The sequence below is a fragment of the Mustela lutreola genome, chromosome 15, assembly GCF_030435805.1.
Source record: "Mustela lutreola isolate mMusLut2 chromosome 15, mMusLut2.pri, whole genome shotgun sequence".
NCBI lineage: Eukaryota > Metazoa > Chordata > Mammalia > Carnivora > Mustelidae > Mustela > Mustela lutreola.
Genome location: NC_081304.1, coordinates 55,761,530 through 55,786,833, shown reverse-complemented (window position 1 = coordinate 55,786,833; position 25,304 = coordinate 55,761,530). Strand labels below are relative to the sequence as shown.

Genomic DNA, 25,304 nt, shown 5'->3' with positions numbered 1-25,304 from the left:
ATCAGAGCAGAAATCAATGAAATAGAAACCAAAAAAACAATAGAACAAATCAACGAAACTAGGAGCTGGTTCTTTGAAAGAATTAATAAAATTGATAAACCCCTGGCCCGACTTATCAAAAAGAAAAGAGAAAGGACCCAAATAAATAAAATCATGAATGAAAGAGGAGAGATCACAACTAACACCAAAGAAATACAAACTATTATAAGAACATACTATGAGCAACTCTACGCCAATAAATTTGACAATCTGGAAGAAATGGATGCATTCCTAGAAACATATAAACTACCACAACTGAACCAGGAAGAAATAGAAAGCCTGAACAGACCCATAACCAGTAAGGAGATTGAAACAGTCATTAAAAATCTCCAAACAAACAAAAGCCCAGGGCCAGACGGCTTCCCGGGGGAATTCTACCAAACATTTAAAGAAGAACTAATTCCTATTCTCCTGAAACTGTTCCAAAAAATAGAAATGGAAGGAAAACTTCCAAACTCATTTTATGAGGCCAGCATCACCTTGATCCCAAAACCAGACAAGGATCCCACCAAAAAAGAGAGCTATAGACCAATATCCTTGATGAACACAGATGCGAAAATACTCAACAAAATACTAGCCAATAGGATTCAACAGTACATTAAAAAGATTATTCACCACGACCAAGTGGGATTTATTCCAGGGCTGCAAGGTTGGTTCAACATCCGCAAATCAGTCAATGTGATACAAAACATCAATAAAAGAAAGAACAAGAACCATATGATACTCTCAATAGATGCTGAAAAAGCATTTGACAAAGTACAACATCCCTTCCTGATCAAAACTCTTCAAAGTGTAAGGATAGAGGGCACATACCTCAATATCATCAAAGCCATCTATGAAAAACCCACCGCAAATATCATTCTCAATGGAGAAAAACTGAAAGCTTTTCCGCTAAGGTCAGGAACACGGCAGGGATGTCCATTATCACCACTGCTATTCAACATCGTACTAGAGGTCCTAGCCTCAGCAATCAGACAACAAAAGGAAATTAAAGGCATCCAAATCGGCAAAGAAGAAGTCAAATTATCACTCTTCGCAGATGATATGATACTATATGTGGAAAACCCAAAAGACTCCACTCCAAAACTGCTAGAACTTATACAGGAATTCAGTAAAGTGTCAGGATATAAAATCAATGCACAGAAATCAGTTGCATTTCTCTACACCAACAGCAAGACAGAAGAAAGAGATATTAAGGAGTCAATCCCATTTACAATTGCATCCAAAACCATAAGATACCTAGGAATAAACCTAACCAAAGAGACACAGAATCTATACTCAGAAAACTATAAAGTACTCATGAAAGAAATTGAGGAAGACACAAAGAAATGGAAAAATGTTCCATGCTCCTGGATTGGAAGAATAAATATTGTGAAAATGTCTATGCTACCTAAAGCAATCTACACATTTAATGCAATTCCTATCAAAGTACCATCCATCTTTTTCAAAGAAATGGAACAAATAATGCTAAAATTTATATGGAACCAGAAAAGACCTCGAATAGCCAAAGGGATATTGAAAAAGAAAGCCAACGTTGGTGGCATCACAATTCCGGACTTCAAGCTCTATTACAAAGCTGTCATCATCAAGACAGCATGGTACTGGCACAAAAACAGACACATAGATCAATGGAACAGAATAGAGAGCCCAGAAATAGACCCTCAAATCTATGGTCAACTAATCTTCGACAAAGCAGGAAAGAATGTCCAATGGAAAAAAGACAGCCTTTTCAATAAATGGTGCTGGGAAAATTGGACAGCCACATGCAGAAAAATGAAATTGGACCATTTCCTTACACCACACACAAAAATAGACTCAAAATGGATGAAGGATCTCAATGTACGAAAGGAATCCATCAAAATCCTTGAGGAGAACACGGGCAGCAACCTCTTCGACCTCTGCCGCAGCAACATCTTCCTAGGAACAACGCAAAAGGCAAGGGAAGCAAGGGAAAAAATGAACTACTGGGATTTCATCAAGATCAAAAGCTTTTGCACAGCAAAGAAAACAGTTAACAAAATCAAAAGACAACTGACAGAATGGGAGAAGATATTTGCAAACGACATATCAGATAAAGGACTAGTGTCCAGAATCTATAAAGAACTTAGCAAACTCAACACCCAAAGAACAAATAATCCAATCAAGAAATGGGCAGAAGACATGAACAGACATTTCTGCAAAGAAGACATCCAGATGGCCAACAGACACATGAAAAAGTGCTCCATATCACTTGGCATCAGGGAAATACAAATCAAAACCACAATGAGATATCACCTCACACCAGTCAGAATGGCTAAAATCAACAAGTCAGGAAATGACAGATGCTGGCGAGGATGCGGAGAAAGGGGAACCCTCCTACACTGTTGGTGGGAATGCAAGCTGGTGCAGCCACTCTGGAAAACAGCATGGAGGTTCCTCAAAATGTTGAAAATAGAACTGCCCTATGACCCAGCAATTGCACTATTGGGTATTTACCCTAAAGATACAAATGTAGTGATCCAAAGGGACACATGCACCCGAATGTTTATAGCAGCAATGTCCACAATAGCCAAACTATGGAAAGAACCTAGATGTCCATCAACAGATGAATGGATCAAGAAGATGTGGTATATATACACAATGGAATACTATGCAGCCATCAAAAGAAATGAAATCTTGCCATTTGCAACAACATGGATGGAACTAGAGCGTATCATGCTTAGCGAAACAAGTCAAGCAGAGAAAGACAACTATCATATGATCTCCCTGATATGAGGAAGTGGTGATGCAACATGGAGGCTTAAGTGGGTAGAAGAAGAATAAATGAAACAAGATGGGATTGGGAGGGAGACAAACCATAAGTGACTCTTAATCACACAAAACAAACTGAGGGTTGCCGGGGGGAGGGGGTTTGGGAGAAGGGGGTGGGATTATGGACATTGGGGAGGGTATGTGATTTGGTGAGTGCTATGAAGTGTGTAAACCTGGTGATTCACAGACCTGTACCCCTGGGGATAAAAATATATGTTTATAAAAAATAAAAAATTAAAAAAAAAAAATCATTTTCATGCCTCTGCTTTGTCCCTCTACTCACAGCTGGTCTGCCTTCTATTTAACCTAGCAGTGATAAAACACTCTTTACAAACACAAAGATTCTTTTTCTATTGGGAATGTTTTCCGTCATAGGACCTCCCGTGCCCTGGTTATCATGAAATCAATCGTTTTACTTTTTAGCTACCAAGTTTTCCTGAGGAGGTCTTGTTAGCTGAGTTGCCTTTGGTAAGTGCTTATTCTATTAATGTTCCTTTGAAGCCTGTTACATACTTTTTTTTTTTTTTTTTTTTTTTTTTTTTTTACCAGGAATTTCTGCCGTTTCTGGTTGGTGACTAAAATCGGGGCGGTAGGGAGAGGGCAAGCTCATTTCAGAGCCGCTTCATGCCACCAGGCTGTCCCTGTCCTTGTCTCATTCTCCCTTCACATGCAATGCAAAGGGCCAAGCTATTTATATCCCCCTAATGAAGAGGAATTCAGCAGGTGACAAATGATAATATCTGAGGTAAGGAGAGGTGCGTCACCTTATCCTTTTTTGAAGACAAGATCTAGGTATATCGCAGACTCTGTATATTTAAAAGCAGTTGTATGCACATAAGAAGAACCGACCGGGGTCAGACTGATGGAAATCAAAGTAATCTCAGAGTTTGAGTCCCCATCTGTCAGATTGAGCACACACCGAAGGCACGAACAAAACAAGACACTAAAAAAAACCTTTTTAAAAAAATAATGGATACTGAAATTCTAAAACTGAGCTAAAATTAAATCCTAGTTTAATATTAAATAGTAAATTAAATAAAAATTCAGTACTTCAGCTGCACCAGCATATTTCAAAATGCTCAGTAAGCATATAAACACCATTCTAAAGTATTTAAGTTATCACGGAAAAGAAATTTTAAAACTTCACTGAAATCGCTTACGTCTGTTTTATAATTGACATAGTTTTCGAGTTTGAATTACACATTTGGGGAGTTGGAGAATCATCATATTTTCAGTGTCTGGAGACCTCTCAAGAATTTAATCTGATCTTAGCCAAGCTTTTATACACTTGCCCTCCCCTCCACGCACCGCGTCAATAAACCATTGCCCTGCACGGTCACCCGTGAGCACCTGCAAGCACAGAGACCTGGCGCTAAATAGGAACGGCGGCCGGTTTCCTAGCAACAGGGACGCGACCCCGCCCCTTGCCCAGGGCGTCTCTCTCTTACCTTGCGGAGCTGGGAGGGGCGGGGCCGGGAGTCTCGTGTCCAATAGGAGGGGAGCGGAGGCGGGAGCTCGGGCCGCGTCCGCGTCGCCAGGGAAACGGCTGCGGCCCGCGGCAGCGCGCGATGCCGGGCGCTGAAGAGCCCGCCGCGCGGGCTGCTGAGAGCGCGGACCCGGAGCCCGGCGCCGCCGACCCGCGCCTGGGACTCCTGGGGGCCTACGTGGCCCTGAGCCTGAGGCCGGCCGCCGGCGCCTGGGAGCGCTGCGCGGGCACGGCCGAGGCGGAGCGGCTGCTGCACGCCTTCCTGGGCCGTGATGCTGAGGGGGCCCCGAGGCCGCTGCTGGTGGTGCGGCCCGGGCCCGGGGGCCTGGCGGTGCGACCGGGCCTGGACGCGGGGCCCCAGGCGGGCTCGCCTCGCGCCAAGGGGCTTTTCTTCCTGCGCACCGGGCCCGAGCCGCCGGGGCCCCGCAGCCTCCGCGGCGCCGTGCTGTGCGGGGACGTGCCCGCCGCCCCTCTGGAGCACCTGGCTGCGCTGTTCTCCGAGGTGAGGGTGGGCGGGTGGCCCGGAGGCCCTGCGCCCGTGGCCGCTGGGGAGGGGGAGGGGAGGCCGGGGCGGAGGGGGCGGGGCCGGGGGCGGGGCCGGGGCGGGGCTAGAGGGGATGGGAAAGAAGCCCACCTGAGAAGTGGGAGCGAGCTGGGACAAGCTGAAGAGGGTCCGGCTCACCGTGAGAAGCTCGAGGGGCTCTGACTTGCGTCGGTCCTGGTCTGGGGCCAAGCCAAAGTCAGGGGGAGGTTGGCGTCTTAAGAGTGCCTGGTGGGTCCTGACCGTATTTTAAGGCGGTGTATCTCTCAATCCCTCCGTAAACTGGCGCTGGGGGAGACAGGTAGTGGTGACCTAGGGGGCATCTCGAAGGGGCCAGCGAGGCTATCCACAGTGCTTACCTATGGAGGAGAGTTGAGGGGAGAGGTGGTTTGGTTGTGATTTCATCTCATTCATAAATCTCACAACGGTGTGCCCAATTATCAGCCCTGTGCCGAGATAAGAAGTTGGGGCGTCCGGTTGGCAATGCCCAACAGGTGTTTGGAGGGGCCTGCCCCGAGCTCGGAGCTCAGAGCTCAGGGAGGAAGATCCCGGGAGATGTGGATTCTAGGGAACTTCTGTGACAGCGCAGCCCAAGCTGAGAGAGGGCAGGAGGTCTCAGAGAGGGTGCCCCAGGCGAGGTTCTTGGGACATTTCGACCTTTCTGGAATGGGAGTAAACGTCCCTGTAAGTTGAGGGTGAGTGTTTCCGGAAGCGTGATGCACTGGGTCCTGCGGCTCAGAAAACAAGTATTAATGCAGTATTGGTTATATGATGTTTTGTGTGACAGAGGCTATCCGGAATACCGAAGATATAGAAGACAAGATCCCACCCAGGCAATTAATCCTATATTTAAAATATTTAAAACTCCTATGACTGGGGAGGAGGAAGAACTCTACTTAAAGTAGGCCACAGTGGGGAGCCAGGTCCTGGAGGTTCCCTGCTGGGCGGGATGTTAGTCCTTTAGTTGCTTTTTCAGAAAGCTCTGGGGTGGGGGAATTCCAGGGAAGAGTCACCCTGGGTGGGGGGAGGGGAGCCCAGAGAAGGAGGGTTCTTGGAAGACAGGGATGTATTTCAATCTTTTAACTACCCCAGTGGCTTTGCGGGCCTGCATTGTGTGAGCCCTGTCACCACAGAGATCCAGGCTCGTCTCAAATCCCCTCATGAATGAAGATGATAGAAGGAAGTGCCATTGTGTTCAGAGAAGAGAGACAGGAGTGTAGAAGAAGAATTAGGGGACATACACTTCAAGGTAACTTTCAGTGTCCTGGGAGACTGAACAAAGTTTCAGTTGTGGAAATACACTTAGTTTGTGTGGGGGATGGCGGCCCATCACTGAGTTGTGTCACCGCCCAAGGACATGTACCCAGCAAGCAAAAGTAATTTGAAAATAGTTCAGCCCCTCAAGTGTTCCAGAATGTTCACTGGTGCGTTAAAAGAGACTGGCAACAAACTGAATGCTTATCCGTAGGGGACTGGCTGAATGAATTAAGGTCCATCTATAATTAAAAGAATGATTGCCATGGAATAGTCCTTAAGATAGTTTTGTATTCATTGTGGCCAAAAAAAAACCCCACAGGAGAAAAAATTCACTCTCCCAACCATTTCCAAGTGTCCGGTTGCCAACCACACACACTGCTGTGCAGGGAGTCCCCAGGAACCCCCATCATCCTGCATGACTTGGTCTATACCCACCGAACAACTCCCTGATTCCACCATTCCTCGGCCCCTGCGCCCGCCATTCTGCTTCCTGTTCCTATGAACTTGACCGCTCTGGGGACCTCATGTAAATGGAATCATGTAGTAGGTGTCCTTTTGTCACTGGCATATTTCCTTTCACTTGATGTCTTCAAGGTTCATCCGGGGTTGTACCATGTGACAGAATTATTTTCCTCCTTAAGGCTGAGTACTATTCCATTGTATGTGTATACACCACAGTCTGTATATCCATTCATGCACGGGTGGTTGTATCGGCTGCGTTCACCTCTTGGCCTTTGTGAATAATGCTGCAATTTTTTTGAGACTTTTTTTTAAGATTTTATTTATTTGACACAGAGAGAGAGATCACAAGTAGGCAGAGAGGCAGGCAGAGAGAGAAGGGGAAGCAGGCTCCCTGCTGAGCAGAGAGCCTAATATGGAGCTCGATCCCAGGACCCTGAGATCATGAGTTCAGCCAAAGGCAGAGGCTTAACCCACTGAGCCACCCAGGCACCCCAATAATGCTGCAATTTAAATAAGTTTTTTCTTTCCTTAAGATATAGAATTATTGTATAGTCTGCCACCATTTCTGCTAAAAAGAGAAGAGAAGGGGGAGGGAACAAGTCCGGGAGGAAGGAGCAAGGAAGGAGCAAGCACTCATTAACAGAGTAATCCACAGGTCTGAGAAATAGAACACTTATTCTTTTTAAGATTTATGTATTTATTTTAGAGACAGAGAATCTCAAGCTGTCTTCCTACTGATCAGGGAGCCCGAGGCGGGGCTCGATCCCAGGACCCTGGAATCATGACTTGAGCCAAAACTGAGAATGAGATGCTTAACCGACTAATCCCCCCAGGCGCCCCCCAAATTATTTTTAGAACACCTTGAGGGCTTAGCATTTCTCAAAGCCTCTAACAGCATCTTCCCTCTACTTCTTCTACGCACCCTAAAGCTGATTGTGCTGCACCAGTCCCCTGCTCCCCTCTGGTCCCCTCAGCCCCCCCTTTCCCCTCCCAGTGTTCCTGGAGAGTGCTCCCGCTCTGCTCTCTCTGTGGATCAGCTTGGCTCCCCACATCCTCCCAGGCCCTACTCAGCAGCACTCAAGCCAGAGGAGCCCACAAGACTGAGAATAGTCCTCCTGCGCTAGGGGGGAGTGTGATGTCAGTAAGGGGAAGAAGCTATAAATTTCATCATTTTGTGACACTAGTGTAGGGTTTCAAAAAATGCATCCAAGAAATGTTTCTCGGAACTGACAAAACTTAGTAATTAGTTCCCTGCTGCTTGTCTTCCTCCTCCCAGTCACATCATTCCTGCTGCCAGGTAATTTTCTTAGAGCTCTGAGACTTGGATGCCATTTCAAAGTTTTTGGGGTTTTTTTGTTTTTGTTTTTGTTTTTTTTTTTTGAAGAGGGAGCATGGGGATGTGGAAACTGATGGGCCTGGGTTCAAATCCTGGTTCTATGAAATGCATCAGTGTCATGTGACCCCAGAGGGCCAGGGTCTGACTCTCTTGCAGGACTGTCATGAAATTTACAGAGAATGTATTAGGGCACTGGCAATAGTGTGCTGGCTTGTAGGCATGACTTAAGGGACACAACGTTATTGTCACTTATCCTACTTAGAGATGTCCTCATTTCTCTGAGCCATCCTCATCTTGCCCTAGCCTGTCCCTGTTCTCCCTGGAGGAAAGCTGTATTCCCCCACAGCCCTTCCAGCTCTGAACCTGGAGCTGGAACAGGTGTCCTTCACAGCTCGATTCATGTTGAAAAACCTCACTTTGGATCTTGTGTCACCAGACAATGCCACCCTCTCCCCCACCATTGCTGTGTCATGGCCCGATGGTGCTGCCCCTGGCTCACTGTTACTCCTTCCACCATCACTCCTGCCTTAACACATGGCTACTTCATTAGACAAATGAATGATCCTTCCAATAAGCTGGCCTCTGGGATCCTTGAGCCTTCCTTCTTCAGTGATCTTGTCCCCCTCCCATCCCGTCCCCAGCCATTCCTGTGGCCATTCCCAGACCTTGCACTACCAAACCACCCCCTCGTGATACAATTTCACATACCTTTCTTTCTCTGACCACAGCCCGTGTCTTTTAGCCCACTTCCCCTAGCGTCCCACTACCCCGAGCCTCTGGTCCATCCATCCCGCTGCCTTCCCACTGTCTGACTCCACACCATAATTCCAATGAGATCCAACGCAATGCTCTGTCTGTTCCATGCCTGCACCCATGAAGCCCGTGGGGCTGAGAAAAAAACAGCCAGTACTGCTTTAAATTCATGACCCTGAACATGTGATAGGCCTTTTATCCTTCCCAGCTGACACCTCGAGCTTCCTTTTTTCTTGCTTTTCTAGACCACTATTAGACACTTTCTTTTTTCTGCCCTCAAATGTCCAAAATGCCTATCAACCTCACTCAATGATGCTTTTGCTTCTTCCTTGGGTTTTAAAAATGAAAATAATAGAATAAAACATCCACAGATGCCTACATCCATCCCATCTGCCCATATCCATGTTCATTCAGCTCCACTATCCCTCCCATGGCAACAGGTGGACCATCTGCCGTCATCTGGGGACAACCTCAATCCTCAGAACTGCCACTTCCTCTCTGAATCCCACCTGTTCTCATCTCCTTAAAGAGATCACGCCAACATCCTTTCCTCCCTCCTACATTCTTATTTTTTTTCCTTCCCCACTAGCTATTTGCCATCAAATAAAATCCTCATTCCTCCCGTCACCTATCATCCTACTTGTGTGGTCCCCTCTACAGCGAAACATCTAGAAGATGGGTCCGTTCTTGCCATGCCCCTTTCTTTTCCTGTTTCATCTGACCGTCACCCCCACATGGCATGGAAGAGAAAGTCAAGGATTTGTCAATGTCACCAGTGACCTTCACTTGGCTAAATGGCAAGCAGCCCTCTTCCTACTTGACCTGTGTGCAGCATTTGGCACAGCTCGTGATGACCCACTCCTCCAGGAAACCCCTTTCTTCTCTTGGTTTCCAGGATGCCAGTCTTTTGGGTTTTCACTGGTCAGTCACAATGGCCCCTTCTTTCCATTAATGGTACTCCCTCTTCCTCCTGGCTTCCTAACATTGGAGAGCCCTAGGGGTCACTCCTTGAACACCCTGTCTTCTCTAAAGAACCTCAGTTCCTTGGGAACACTGGTTCACCTGCAGAGTTTCACAGACCACCTGTATAAGACTCATTTGTTATCTCCAGCCTTTGCTTCTCTGAGTTCCCAACTACCTACTCAATGTCCCCATTTAGAAGTCTAACAGATGTATCAGATTCTAATGTGTCCAAAAACACCTCAAGAATGGACTCTACCTTGGTCTCCCCCACATCAATTAATGGCAGTTCTGTTCTTCCTTCCTGCTCCCCAAGTCCCAAACTTTGAACTCATCCTGATGCCTTTTTTTGGTCTCATAACCCCACAACGAATCCATTAAGAAATCATATGGCTGAGCCTACAAAATGTATATGGAACCAAACCCTCTCTTACTATCTCCTCCATTCTCCCAGGTGCCAAGCCATTGTCTTCTATATTATAGCAATTACTTTCTAACCCATCCCCCTTATTCACTTTTGCCCCCTACAGTCTATTCTTACCAAAGCAGCTGGAGTGATTCTACTAAAAAAAAAGATGGCGGACAATTTTACTCCCTTTGCTCATAACCCTTAAATGATTTCCATTCCTCTGAGATTAAAAATTAAAATCCCATAGGCAGGGCTGCATGGGATCCATCCCCTTTTACTGACCTCTAATCTTCTCATTCTCAATTCCAGCTTCATGGAATGGACCTCCACGGTGCTCCTTATCACACTAGACATGCTGCCACCTCAGGGCCTTTGCACAGGCTGTTCCTTCTCTCTGCAATATACTTCCCCCAAGGATCTGTGCAGAACTCTCCCTGTCCTCCCACCTTTGTTTAAATGTTCCTTGTCAGTGAGGCCTGCACTAATCCCTCCATTTATCATTATAATCTCTCCTGCCCACAGTCCTCTGTTCATCTGCTTCACTAATTAATTTAATTTTGCAGAATGTTTTGTTTATTAACTGTCTCTCTCCTGAAATACAAACTTCATGAGGTCAAGAATCCTTGTCTAATTTCTTCACTGATACACCCTCCTAGCACGTACACCAGGACTAGCACATAGTAGATGCTCAATAAATATTCATTGAACAAATAAATGAATAGCTTTTCATTTCATAGAAAGTTCATGTTCATTATTTTTCTATCACCCAAAGCCCTCAAAAATCCAACCCCAAGCCCACTTACCACTTTTCTTTCCTACACACCAGACCCTACAGAGGACGCTGGGTATAAAAAACCAGATAAGGGGCACCTATGGGGTACAGTTGGTTGGGCATCTGACTCTTGGTTTTGGATCAGGTCATGATCTCAGGGTCATGAGATGAAGCCCAGGGTCTGTTGGAGATTCTCTTTCCTTCTCCTTTTGCCCCTCCTGCTTGTGTCCTCTCTCTAAAATAAATAAATATTTTAAAAGACCAGATAAGGTATAGCCCCTGCCTTTGAGATCCTAGGAATATTCCTTTCCTCTCCTGTTAGGCCTCTTGCCCTGGGTCTAAGAGTGTCCTTTCTTGTCATGAATGAGCAGAACTCGATTTGTAACATTTCCTCTGTTGGCACTCTCTGTCCACCTGTCCTTGTAAGTTCTCAGTTCAGAGACTGTTTCCAGATGCACTGGGCAAAGGTCAACCTCATAGAGTTCTCCTGCTGGGTTCAGGTGCTCTGTTTCATAGCCACGTGGACTTTTTGGTCCTATATAGAACCCAACAAACCAAACAAGTGTTTATTTCCATTACTTACTCAATTACATTTCCTGATCATCTTTTTTTTTTTTTTTTTCCAGTATTTCTTTCATTCCACTATTCCTTTCCCTTAGCTGTGAGATTTGACAGGCAGAGGTTCCTAGTAAGTTATATTAACTACAACTTTTTAAGTTTCAAGTGATCAAAACCTCCATTGAAAGTAACTCAGAGGCACCTGGGTGGCTGTCAGTTACGCATCTGCCTTTGGCTCAGGTCATGATCCCAGGGTCCTGGGATTGAGCTCTGTATTGCATGGGGCTCCCTGCTCTGCAGAGAGTCTGCTTCTCCCTCAGCCCCTCCCCCTGCTCATGTTTGCACTCTCTCTCTGTCAAATAAATACATAAAATCTTTACACAAGGGGTGCCTGGGTGGCTCAGTGGGTTAAGCCTCTGCCTTCAGCTCAGGTCATGATCTCAGGGTCCTGGGATCAAGGCCCATGTCAGGCTCTCTGCTGAGCAGAGAGCCTGCTTCCCTCTTTCTCTCTGCCTGCCTCTCTGCCTACTTGTGATCTCTGTCAAATAAATAAAATAAAATAAAATCTTTTTAAAAATATCTTTACACAAAGATAAAGTAGCTCAGCAAATTCGAGAGCAGCCTGATTCAGGAGCTCAAATGAGGTCACGGGATTTGGTCTTTCTCCATCTGGGAACTGTCTCCTCCTGTATTGACCCTATTCTGAGCCTCCATAGGGTAACAGGATGGCCACAGTTTTCCAAACTAATAGAAAAGAGAACGTTCCCTTCATCAAAAAGTTCCGATGAGAGACTTTGACCCCCTCTCACAGGCTCAGATTTGTTCATGTCCCACTGCTGGGTCCAGAAATGAGTACCAACAACAAAAAATAAGAGGAACTATGCCAGATGGCCAAAAGCCCAATTGATGTTCACTCTATAGGTAGATTCAAGATCCTTACCTTTGTTTACTTCTTTAAGGTGCCCGTCTTGCCTCCTGCAGACAGACGGACATCCTTACCTTCATTTGTCCTCTGCTTTGCCTCCAGCTCCCATGGCAGTTTCAATCACCTCTTACTCACCCCATTAATGAGGGAGGGGCCCTTGCCCAAGAGTTCTGGACTGATGAGACTGACAGCAGATTATTCCTTACCCATAGTCACCCTTCAGAGGAGGCTGCCGTGTTCCAAGGTTGCCCTTGGGAACACAATGAAAAAGGGAAGCCATGGGAGGCAAGCTGGGAGGCATCCTGAGGCTAGGATGCACACTGGCTCCTGTGGGAGGATGCGATCGACTTGTTGAAAGAAGCCCGGGACTCAGAAATAGCAGCCACGTCTGTCCCCTTAATGAGGAGGCATGTTTGGCTAAGGGACCTCATCCCCAGGAGATGGGCGGCCAGGGAAATTGGCAGGTAGGTATCCGCGACCCTCCAGTCTTCCCAGATATCCAGGCAGCCTAGAACCTTGGTTCTTAGTAGGCAGCCCTATAGGATAGGAACCTGCAAAACAGTTTCTGAACCTTTCTCAGATAGTCCTTCTTTAAAGTGTCCAAAGAAGAAGGCCTGCCCTTGCTGCCCCCCTGCACCTCTGTTCCAGGTGGTTATCCCCATCCTGGCCAACGAGAAGAATCACCTTGACTGGCCCCATGTGGTCCGTCTGGATGTCCAGCGGCACGCCCACAGCCTCCAGTGCGACCTCCTGGTTCTCCTCGAGCATGTGAAGGGGAAAACCTTGCTGCCTCTCCCAGTGGGCACAGAAAAACTCGAGTTGGTGGCTTCTCAGAGTGAGACCGTGTAAGTAACACCAGCCCGGCCATCTGGGGCTCTGCGACACAGGAGCCGCTGGTTTATCGGAATGTGTCCTGGACAACTTTGCTGTTCCCGACTCTGCGCATCTCCTCGTGCCACACACAAGCCCCTTTGCCATGATCCCCGGACTGTGTGTGTTTTGCTGATCACCACCCTTACCCCATTCCCTGCCCCTAAAGTGTCTGAAGCCTAACAGAATTATTTCAGGGCTGAGAACAGCCACACTGATTTCAGGATCCTGCGTATGGGGACAGTGGCTCATCATTGGCAAGGACCCAGGGCCGGGGGTGGGGGGAGACAGCGCCCCTCCTCCCAGTACCTACTCAGCACATAATGTCACGGAACCAACTGGCTCTTAATACATCTCACACCCTGCTCCCCCAGCTGCTTGAGGCTTCTGTCCAGTCTTGGGGATTTTTTCTCTTTTTTTCAAACAGAAACAAGTCATGGAGACTTGAAGTCAGCTCTGAGATAGTTTTGTTTTTGACCCATGGGGATCCCCCTCCCTTTTTTTCTTTTAAGACAGCCTATGTATCTAAATGATACATATTTTTTTTATCTTCTATCCATCACTTCTGTCTGGGGCAACAGGCCACCTTGCTGCGTGCACACGATCTGCCATACTTCCAGGAGTTTGCAAACTCACTACCATCTCCACTAGATATTCAGGGCCCGTGATTTGATCTGGAGAAAAAGTAACGCACGGGATGCCAATGTACTTTGTAATGAGTTTTTGCCTTTGGAAGTAATTGGCGACATATATAATTTGAAGCAATTTCCCAGTTAACTAGAAAACCTAATGTGGTTTAATAAAAATATTCAATTTTCGAAATAAATAAATTCAAATTACCCTTTTCCTGTCCCTTTTATATTTTAACATAATAACATTCAGCGCATGGGTATATAATCATCGCAGGGTTGGTCTCGCTTTGTTCAAATTTGATAATTTCCCAGAAGGCTGGATTGTATTTCAGGGCGGTACGTATCTTCTCCTTTCAATACCTTCCATAATCACTTGGGCCGTATCACCGCTCGGCAAATATGAATTTAATTAAATTAAGCGAAGGTGGGTGTCGGGTAGGAGAATGCGGCTGATGGATTCTCTCTCTGTGTCACTTGTGTCCCATGGAGGCTTTGTGGCAAGACCACCAAAGTGGTTCCAGATCCTTCATCCCCTCCAACATACCTTGAGTTTTCTTTACTTACTTATTTTGGGAAAGCTGTACGACGGGGAATGCTGGTTCTTCAGCATTCTGGAAAAGCCAGGACATCGTGAAATTGCCCGTGGTGTCCAGATGGCCAGTGCTCTGCCTTGTGGAGGATGGAGCCTCCCTCCTCTTGCTGCAGAAGGCAGATCTAAGACCAAATGAGGGAATAGGCGGAGGACAGATGTGGTTCAGTGCCGAGCCAGATCTTCTCCCAGGATGGGCTGATCTACTAAGGATCGCACCACTAGGTCAAGTAGGGAGCTCCCTGACATGGGTGGTACTCCAGCGAGGACTGGATGGCCATCCGGGTATCTTCTGTCCAGTGTGTTCTGCACTGACGGAAAGGCCCAGCAGGATTAGTCTTCAGGATACTGGTGAACCCCCTGACCTTGAAATAATCGTGTGCACGTGCTCATGTCAGCATTTTTGCAGAGAGAGGAGCTGTATTTTTCTTATGGACCCCATATCAGAATCTGTCATCCAACGAAAGCTCAGATGCCTGGCTGAGGTAGACTTTCCCACCTATTTTTTACAAGACTTGGAATTCTGTTGCCAGGGGGATATGCCAAGTTACATCCCGAGAGACTCGTTTTGTCTTTCACAGCTGGGATTGTACCGATAAGTCCATCATCTATGCCCTTGAGTCGGCCGTGATCCAATGGAGCCGCCAGGTCCAGCTGGTGCTCAAAAGAAAGTCTTTCCAGCCCCTCCTGCAAGGGGAGAGGCCCACCCCCAAGGCGGAGTTGGAGTTCTGGAAGAACAGGTAGGCCCATGCTCCAATCCCGGGGCGTAGATGTCTTCCAGAGGACAGTGGCCTGGTGGGGCGGAGAGTGCGGGGGGTGGTGGTGGTCAGGCAGCCCCAGAGTCTGGTCCTACCCCCAGCTGTTTCTCATCATCCCTGGGCTGGGCAGGCAGCTCAGGGTTTCCTACCCACTGGAGGATACACCCTTTCCTAGAATTTTAATAGCCCCCCCTCCTTTCTGGAGCTCATTCTGCCTTCTGCCATTTCTTCAAAGGTTCTTTCGACCAAATGTAAAATTAATGAAGTCTCTCTTGTATTTTTCTTCTGCTCTACTACTCCCTTCTCCTTGGACAGTCAAAGCTCCATGCACACACATTTTTGTAAGGATCTGGAGAAAGAGAGAGGGGTTTGGACAGTTGGCTGCCTGCAGAATGGCCTCTCCTGGGTCCCAGCCAATCATCAGGAGGGCTGCAGAGCCCATTCTCCATGGTGTCCCAGCCCCACGGGATTCCAGAAAGACCCAACTGTTGCTGCTTCTCCTTCCCACGCTTCCTTGCTTCTCTTTGTCACTGTGCTGCTTAATCCTTTACTCCAAAGGACACAGAAAGCTGTTTGAGGCCCATGATCCTATCCTGGCATTGAACGGAGAGCATGTCTGTGTCACATGAGTGCGCATGACTGTGGGGCTCCAGCCCCATTTGTGCCTCCGTGCTGAGATGTCCTGTCCTCTTGTCCCATCTCTGACCATTCCTCTGACCTGCTGAGGAGCCCTTCTCCAGCAGCTGTGCTCTGACAACACCTCCGTCGCCCGCCCCAAACCTGACTGCCAGAGCTAATGACCTCCAGCTGCCAGGCTTCTGAGCCACCAGATGGTCACAGCAGTGCACCCTGCTGCTACCTCCTAGGGCTGCCCCTCTGAACCCAGGTCCCCAACTCTGGCTTTTGCTCTCATTGTTCTAGGAACAGATGCCCTGCTCCACAGGGCTGGAGCCAGCCTCTCTGGGAGCAGCTGGAGGCAGGGCTCCTCTCTGTCTCCCCGAGGGTGGGTCATCATGGCGTGGCCCAGGTACCCTGGACTCACCCTTCTCCCCCGTGTTGCAGGTCTGAGGATCTGGAATACATTTATGATCAACTGAGAGCCGTAAAGGGAAGGGGCATGGCGAGGCTCCTGGACAATCTTCAGAGCAGCTACTTCCCGGCTTTCCAAGCCATGTTCAGAGATGTCCAAGCAGGTAAGAACCCACCAGAATTTTCCCACATAACATCAGAAGCCAGTTCCTATTTCATGCCAAGTTATCTTCCTCTCACTGATGTCCGCAACTTCCCGTTCTTAAAACCCTCCAACCTGACACACTCAAGCTTGGCAGCAAGAACATGAAATCTGGGAGTAGGAAAGCAGGGCTCAGTTTGCATTGCAAGTGCTTTCTGACCTCGGCGAAGTCACCTAACCTCTCTGGGCTTTAGCATGTAACCACGGTTGTGGCATACAGTCTTCTGGCGGGGGCTTCCCTGGGCCACTGTGAGATGATATAGTGGAAGTCGTCTTGTGCATGTTGGAGTCTTACCTCTGGGATGCAGCTCCCTCTGCCCCTAGCTCCTTGAGAAGGCTCTCCGGTGTTTGTAGCTCCCTTCTGCTTTTTCTGTTCCTGCTCTTGGATGGGTCTACGATTTACTAGCCACCAGAGCAGCAGATAAGATCAGCCCTTGTCAAAATTGCCAAGCCAGCAAAGTCTATAATTAGGTGGAGGTAAAGGTTTTTAGGGCTCCTTCTCCCCTTGTCCGGGCACTTTGCTTCTTTCCTTTCTCCTATCAAACTTCCTCTAGCTCCTCAGCCTTGGAGGTCAGAATGGGCTTTTGAAGATGTTCGCAATGTCATGAGATTTAAGCTTAATCCAGACAGTGATTTTTCCAACATTTTTTTCCTCTATCATTTCTCTTTCTATGGAAGTCCAAAATATAAACCTAATCAAGCACATTTGGTCCTTTACAGAGGGGCGTGTCCGGCATCCAGATCCATTGTTGGCCCTGCCCCACCATCTCCTCTTCATGGCATAGGGTTTGGAAACCCCTCAGCTAAAGGAATAAAGGTGCCAGTGGTGGTGTTCTTAACATACACTGAATAACAGAGGAGAAGCTGGCATAAGAGGCTACTCTTGGAGGTCCTCTTGGGCCCTAAAATCTTACCACAGACATTGGACAGTCAGCACATAAAGCTGGCTCGGAATGAGATCCCTCTTGGGGACCCCATTTATTGCTTCACTGAGAGATTTTGTGTCTCGGGGGAAAATTGGTAGTTGTCCCCAATTTATACTTCAGTTTAAATGGGAGGGGGGTCCCCCAAAAGCAGGTGTGCATCACTCCTGGTGTGAGATGATCGTGGGAGACACCCCAAAGGGATTTTGATGATAGCAGTTAGGCAAAGGCATGGTCAGAAATTCTGATGGGGTCTTCTGAAAATAAAAAGATTTTGGAGGGACGCCCCGCCGGCTCAGTTGGTGATGCGTGCGACTCTTGATCTCAGGGTTGTAAGCTCGAGCCCCACATTGGGTGTAGAGATGACTTTAAAATAACAACTCAAAATTGGTCTTAAAAAGATTTTAGAGCTCTTTTGAGCTTTTGAGCTTCCCGTTTCTAATTTAATTTGAATTTGAGCAATTGAGCTTCCCATTTCTAATTTAATTTCAGAGCATCTGTCTTCCTTGAACCTAGAAGGACCTACTGTGTGTGTTACTCATATTGGTCATGATCAGGGCAGCTCTTTGGCTCAGTGATGGACAGAGGGGCGGGAGAGGAAAATATTCCTGGATTGGTGGGCACGGACTGGAAAACGGTGAGAAGGGAAGGAGGTTAAAAGGGTCGAGGCAATAGAGTAGGGACAAGATTGCCAGAGTGGAACTGGACATGAAGACGCTTGCGCCCCGGGAAGCAACAGGTTCCTGCAGGAGAGGTCTCATCTCAGGCCACCAGGCATAAAGGCTTTTGTCCCTGAAGAGCCTGTTGTCAACGACTGACCAGCCAAGCACTGGGCATCCCCGTGCAACTGGCTGTTTGTATTTACAGTTTTCAAGAGGCGTGAGCTTAACGTTGTACGTTTCTTTCTTTACCTGCCTTGTAGCCAAGTTGTGATGGCGCCCGGGACTGGGTGAGCCAACCCTCAAATACCGTGCCCTTAAAAATCCAGGAAAAGCCTACTTATAGGATTAAAGGATTGAGGGTTTGTTTTTTTTTAAAGATATCCTAAAGAGAAGACTTCTCTGGCCCTGTGTCCTTGGCCGCCTCTCTCACGGTGCGTATGAAAGCTAGAGTAATGCCTGTTAGCACAGCTGATGGAGGCACGTACCCCCACTCCCACACAGTGGTCCTGATGTTCTCCCCACTCCCCGCTCAGTTCACAATACTGGATTTTTGAAAACTTGATTCGCGTATGACTTCCCACTTGGGATATAAGGTATAAATGTACACATTGACAACTCATGGTGGAGTTGAGCCCCATGGACATCACGCCAGGGTTCAACCCTGCAACTTGGGGTGATCTTGCTTTGGCTCAGCTAGGCAGGGCTGGCCGATTCTTGGAGGAAAAACCCTAGGCAAGGTATGTAGGTTTTGATTCTTCCCTTGTTTCTTTGTTTTTAAGATCCATTGATTTATTAGGGAGAGAGAGCATGGGTGGGGGAGCAGAAGGAGAGGGAGAATGTCAAGCAGACTCCACACTGAGCATGAGGCCTGACGTGGGGCTCGATCTCACGGCCCTGAGATCATGACTTGAGCCAAAATGGATGCTTAACCAACTGAGCCACCCAGGCACCCCTGATTTCTTCCCTTGTAAAGTGGGAGTAAAAAAAGCTACCACACAGGGTTTGCAATGAGATGGTTTATGTCTAGTGAGTAGAACAATGCCTAGCATACTGAAATGAAAGAGTGTCTATTTTGAGCTTCCTTTAAGATGAAGAGCTTCACCACCACAATATAACCTGAGACCATCTGGTCTCATGTGATACTGTCTGATTTTCTGTCCAGGAAAGAGCCAGGCTTTATAAATGCCCCCCCTTCCAGATCAGTTTTGTTCAAGGGGCTTTTGCATTTCCTCTCAGTCAATCTGCAGAATTAGTCTGCGACACTTACTGGGTTTCCTCCTTTCCCCCTCAGTCCCCACAAGGCCACTAATGAAAGGCACCTCCCTTTCCTTGGCTGTGTTCAAAGGAAATGGTGGGAGACTCCTCTGGCTTTGAAAACCTTGCCGTAGTCAGTCTGTGCTCTCTCTCTCTATTCCCTGTGACTGCTCCTTGGTACCAGCTCACTGAGACAGCTTATTAGCAAATTACCTTTTATGCAGTACCTGCTCTGGTCCAGAGGTTGTGCTGATGGTGTATGGGTTCTTTTTGTGCCCTGTTCAGACCTTCGCATTTGAAGGCAGAGCCTTCTGACTCTAAAACTTGTCCCTTGTCATCTACTTTGGATGGCCTCTGATCTAGCAGCAGCAGAATACCTTCTAACACTGGTCACTGGAATGGGGCTAGCAGAGCCAGGCAGAAGCCCAGATACAGGACTTTTGTCAGAGAGTCTCACCAGACCATTATTTCAGCTGCCCAGAAATTCTAGCCACTGTTCTGCAGATCTTCAGTCCCAGGCACCTGGGCTCCCCTGGGTGGGTATGAGCCCCAAGCAGGGAAGGTGACCATCTTCAATCCCTTCCAGCTCTGGCAGAGGCACGGGACATCCAAGTGCACCTGAAGCCACTCTCCCGCCACCTGGAGCTCCTGGAGAGCCTGGAGTTTCCCGAGGTGAAGCCACGGCTGCAGCCCCTGCTCCACGTGGTCTGTCTGATCTGGGTCACCTGCAAGTCCTACCGCTCCCCGGGGCGGCTCACAGTGCTACTGCAGGAGATCTGCAACCTCCTTATCCAGCAGGTCAGCCCCACGAAGGGGGGACACTGAGTCCCAGGGAAGAGTAAAGGGGGCACTTTGTTCAGGGCAGGGAAATAATTATGGTCCAAAGGATTATTTTACAGTCACCGCCGATAAGTCACAGAGGTATCCTCGGTAGTGCAGGTATACATGGGCGGACCAGTCTTCCTGCGCCCACTGCCCACGACTTGGGGTCAGGCAAAGAGTGGGCATGGTGAGTTTCACCCTCAGTGCTCTGTGCCCACAGTCAGTGGCAAAACCCAGCAGTTAAGAATCCTGCCTCCAGAGCCAGGCGTCCTTGTGACGAATTTTGCCTCACCATCGATTGCTGTGTGTGCCTGGGCAAGTAACTTACCTGCTCTGTGCGTCTCATGTTCCCCACTGTGCAATGGCCAAAAGAAGAGGACCTGTCTGCATCCAGTGCACCCATGCCCTCCATGTGGTATGAACTCAGCTACAAAGACCTCATGCTCCACACTCCTCCTCCTTCTTAGGGACTCCGCTGCAACACCAACCAGTACAGCACAAACTTCAGGCTGTTCTGCCTATAAACAGAACTTGGGACCATAATGAGGCTTGAGTGATCTGCCTCCCAAATTGGCTTCTTTTACCTCTAAGGAGCTGTGAGAACACGGTGAACATATGTAAAGAGTGATTGGTAACAACTAACATCTGCAGAGCCCATTGCAGCCTGCCAGGTGTTGTGACATTCAAGACCTTGGCCATTCTTAGATGAATCCCATGAGATGGGCAGGGAGAGCCTTAAATTTATTATCAACATTTAACGACATGAGCTCAGGCTCTAGGAGGTTAACTAAGTCACCAAAGATCACCCAATCTAGGACTGGAAGCTGTTGTTTGACTGCTAGACCAGCATTCTTCCATTGCTGCCTGTTCATCATCCAGGACTCTTGTGATTGGAAGGATATGAAAACCCAACCCAAACCAGCATCAACAAAAAGATCATTTATCGGTTCATGTACCTCAAAAGCCTGAGGCCAGGCTGGCTTCAGTCCCCGCCAATAGGAAGGCTCAGATGATGTCACCAGGACATGGTCATTTCTGCCCTGCCTGGTGGTGGTGAAGGCGACTGTCCTGATTCAGCTTCCTAGCTTTCTAGGTTCAAGGCTCTTGGAAACACGTTCTCAAAGAATTCTTGCTTTTGAATTACTTGACTATATTAGTCACAAGAGAATGCCCGGGGAAGAACACGTCCCCCAGCCCCAGCTGGCCCCACCGAAGTTCATGGTGGTTCCTCTGCTCAGGCACCTGCCCATCCCTGACCCAGTCCCAGACAGTGTGGCTTGAGTCCAGGTCCCAGTCCACCTGCTGAACTGAGGACAGGGCTAGAAGGTCTCCTAGAGGTTGCTTCTGGAAAGTACCGCTGGGCCAATTATTCCACTCAGAGTTGGGGGGAATGGGCAAAAATTGTAGGGTGCCCTGCACCCTTGTATGCTCAGCATCCCCGATCTGTTTGCGTTCCAGGCCTCTAATTACCTCCGCCCGGAGGGCCTCCTGAGAAGTGAGGCGGAGGAAAGTCAGAGGAAGCTGCACATGGCAGTGGACACACTGAGCTGCTTCAAGCAGGGCTTTCAGGACAGAAGGGAGCATCTCCGCACTTACTTCAAGGAGAACCAGGAGGTCCGGGAGTGGGATTTCCAGTCTTCTTTGGTCTTTGAGCGATTGGACGGCTTCCTGGGGCGGCTGCTCATGGTGCAGGTGGGTGTTCTTGTTCACGGTCAGGCTCCTGGCTGGACTCAGCAGGAAGCAAGAGCAGGAGGAGGCGGGCAGACGAGTGGAGGAGATCCAAGGAAGGACAGTCACAGAATCAGGGAACGTCAGTTTGGGGGGGGGGGGAGGTATTACACGTCACGATAAACGTGAATTGGGTGTGTTAACCGGGAAGAGGAAAGAGGGCCCCCTAATTCAGAGGGGCTCTGAGAAAGTGGGGAGCTCTAGAGGAAACACGTGTTGAAACTGGAGAAGGATTTCTCCAGGGAGATATAAGGAAGGGCCTAGAGATGGAGAGAGTGTCTAAGGGAGAAAGCCAGAAGCTAGATCTTACATGAAGCACACCTTAAATGCGTCACTGGATGGTGGAGAGAACAAATAATGGACATCTCCTTTATCCTAAGTGCCTCCTGCTGCTCTGTCTCCCTCTTGGGATCAACCCCTTCCCGTCTGTTCAGGAGGAACACTTCGGCTCCAACCTGCCCAGCATGGCGACCTGGGTGGGATACCAGCCAGTGCCGCCCCAACCCACCCTCCCCCCCCCCACCCCGCCCCACCCCAGTTTTCCAGCCCTGCAGCCGCCCTAGCTCCCCCTCCAAAGGAAGGAGAGCATGCCCTGCCTCTAGCCCTGGGCACACATGCTAATGATGGGACTTTGCATATAGATGGTGTGGTAACAATAGGGAATTTTGTGTGCTGGGAGTCTTCAGGAAACAGGAGCTCCCTGGAGTCGTTACCCTCATAGGAGTGCTCCAGGCTGGTCTTTCTTTCTGAATCAAGGGCACAGAGGCATGAAAAACAGTTGCCCCTACTTTAATTAGAGGATGGCTTCAATGTTGTCCCACGGTGTCTTCCTGCTTCGTCCCCCCATCGCCCCGGGCCCCTTGAGTCTGCTGTCCTTCGCTCTGGCTTGCCTCTCCGCGCTGAGGTCAGATGCCACCCCCCCCCTTTCCTCTTCCTTCCCTTTCCACCTGCCCCCCTTCCCTTCTGTTAGCTCTTTCTGTTTTGTTTTCCTTACCTTTCTGTTCACCCTGTCTTTCTGTGATCTTCCTTCCCGTGTGGCTGCCGCCTCCCCCTGTGTTAGCCTTTCCTCCCCTCTTCCAAGTTTCCTCTCCCTAACGTTCACTCTGACTCATCCCCTTGCCCTCTGGCTCCCCCATCGCTTCTCTGCTCGGCTCAGCACAGAGGACACAGGGCTGTGGATCTTCTGGGAGCGTGTTTCACGGGGCCCTGTAGTTAACATTCTGTGTATCTCTGTGATCAATGCCTGTTTGAAATGGGATTAGTCTGCTTCTCTTCAGCGAGATTAACATGAACCTCGCCTTCTTCATCTTGCCCTTCTAATACGTGGCCACCGAGATGTGGATGGCAAGAATTAACAAATACAAAAAACCACGCTAAGAAGAAGACAGCCGTACCTTTACTCTTCCGCATGCCCATGGCCCGGGTTATGTTGTAAAAAGCCTGGTTTTTCATCTCCCTCATTCCCTTGGATTTCTTCCCCTCTGATTTGTATTGCTTTTCTCCCTGCTCTTTGGCACAAGAAAGTTTTATTGTGCAGATGGCCTCTTCCCTCTGGGCACCTGCTGAAACAAAAGTTGGGGGCTGGGCGAGGAGGGGGTTGGGGGGGGGCTGTAAATTGCTGCGCAGAGTGGGCAGGTCTGAGCTAGCAGAGGGATTGTGTTCTCAGGTTACCAACGTCCTCCCCCTCTCCCCCTCCTCCTCCTCCCAACCGGGATACAGCTGATCTCTGATGGAGCCAGTCCTGGGGGAGGGAAAGGAAGCACAAGAAAATCAAGAACCAACGTGTTTGAGGAGCCTACCTCCTGCTCTGGTGGGCAACCCACACCCAGCCCGGGCTGGGTACCAGTGCCCTTACTAAGTATGACTGGTAAGGTCACGTGCCCGTGGTCACACGGGACAGGGAGGTTTGGCTGGCATTTATTACCTCTCCAGCAAAGTTGTAAATGTCCCAGGGAGCTCCGAAGGGCCGGTCCCTCTTGCCCTGCTTCCCTCCCTGCGTTGAGAGGGTTTGGAACTGATTTTGTGCCTTTCATTTGCCCTCATACTCTCGATTCTGCCTCTTTGTACCCAATGGCTACTGCCTGATCCCTAACTCTTTTTTAAAAATAAATCATTTGGGTCAAATTATAAACCACCCCCCTTCCATGAAAGGGTCTTCTTTCTTTGACTTTATGACTTCCTAAGGAAATACCAAAAATATATAAAATCTTCGCAATTGCAACAGTCAAAATTCAAAGGGGAAAAGAGGGGCTTGGCTGCCTCTTGACTTCCCTCCGTCACCCTGCCTTCCTATTTGGGGCTCTAGTGCACGCACATGCACATGCACACACACCCCACACGGGGCTCGGCTCCTTTTTTGTGCCCTCCTTGCAGGGAGGTGGCAGACCCTCCCTCTCCTTCCCCCTCCTCCCCTCTCCCCTTCTGTTTGTTTCTGCCTGTAGCCTCTTCCGTACCCACAGTGTCCAAAGCGGCTTGGAGAGAACCCTCCTTTCTTTCATGATCAAATTGCTGTAAAGCTGTGATTCACTTGGAGACAAAATGATTTCCTGCTGAGGCTTTCTGCGAGGTGATTAGCAGGGGGAGAGGTAATCAGCTGACCTAATGTGCACCGCGTTCCTCGGCTCCTTCCACCATCTGCAGCCGCTCTGCTGCCTCCTTCTCCCCAGCCTAATTGGGGCGGCTTCCCTTTCAGCCGGCCCAAGCATGTGGCCACGTAGGAGACCATTAGCTACATAAGGTTGGCCTCTGTTGAAAGGTAAAGAAAACAGTCTTTCACCCAACGACCTTTCAAGATTTTCATCCATGAATGCCTGCTTTGTGCTCTCCCTTAATGAATTCTGGAGACATTTCTTTTAAGATGGGTGGCGTGACCTCTCCTTCGAGACCAGGATTGTGTTTGTGGGGTTTGGTCATCATTCCCGCTTTCAAGTCCACGCCTCACAGGCCATGGTACAAGTGGAGCCCTGCCCCCCATCGCCGCTGTTAAAGGTTGCTCAGTCGTTGCCGAGGAACCAAGCAGCTGGTCTGCTGCCTGGGACCCCATGCTCTTTGGGGGATCCGGCCGGGAGCTGTCTATCAGCTTTGGGACCTCTTTTACCCACCACCCTGAGCTAGTGACATCAGCGTGATGGTAACGCATGACAATGGCCACCGCATATGGACGTCACACCAAGGCACTCACCGTGTCACGCAGAAGCTCCACTGGCGTGTCGGGGGGTAGTGAACCACGTGGTGTGTGCACGGGGAGGTAAGGTTCATTTAGGGATGTTGGGTGTCTTGCTTGAAGCTGCGTAGCTGGGAAATGGCAGACCAGGGTTGGGGGGGACCCAGGGCCTTTGAGCCCTTAGTCCTAGGATATTTTTAAGTATCAGTTAAGCCTCATATTGGCTTGAATTAACCTTTTATTTGTTTTGCGAGGACGTGTAAATAAACAACAGAAAGAACTGGCATTCAGATATGTTAAGAATCAAAGTCATAATCCCCATCCCACAATGTCTGTTCCACAGTTGGGAGACAACTTTCCGCCTGATTCAGGAACCTTCTCTAC

General features: G+C 48.7%; 1 protein-coding gene across 1 annotated transcript in view; it reads left to right on the top strand.

Moving 5' to 3' along the window:
- Positions 1-4,308: 4,308 nt before the first annotated feature.
- The window catches only part of DNAH9 (dynein axonemal heavy chain 9), a 321,088-nt gene continuing 300,092 nt past the window's right edge, over positions 4,309-25,304 (top strand). The window contains exons 1-6 of the mRNA XM_059150223.1: positions 4,309-4,817; positions 12,937-13,133; positions 14,961-15,119; positions 16,200-16,330; positions 19,794-20,005; positions 21,488-21,721. Of these exons, the coding sequence (XP_059006206.1) occupies positions 4,398-4,817; positions 12,937-13,133; positions 14,961-15,119; positions 16,200-16,330; positions 19,794-20,005; positions 21,488-21,721 (1,353 nt within the window). The 5' untranslated portion in view covers positions 4,309-4,397. The remainder of the gene's footprint in view (positions 4,818-12,936; positions 13,134-14,960; positions 15,120-16,199; positions 16,331-19,793; positions 20,006-21,487; positions 21,722-25,304) is intronic.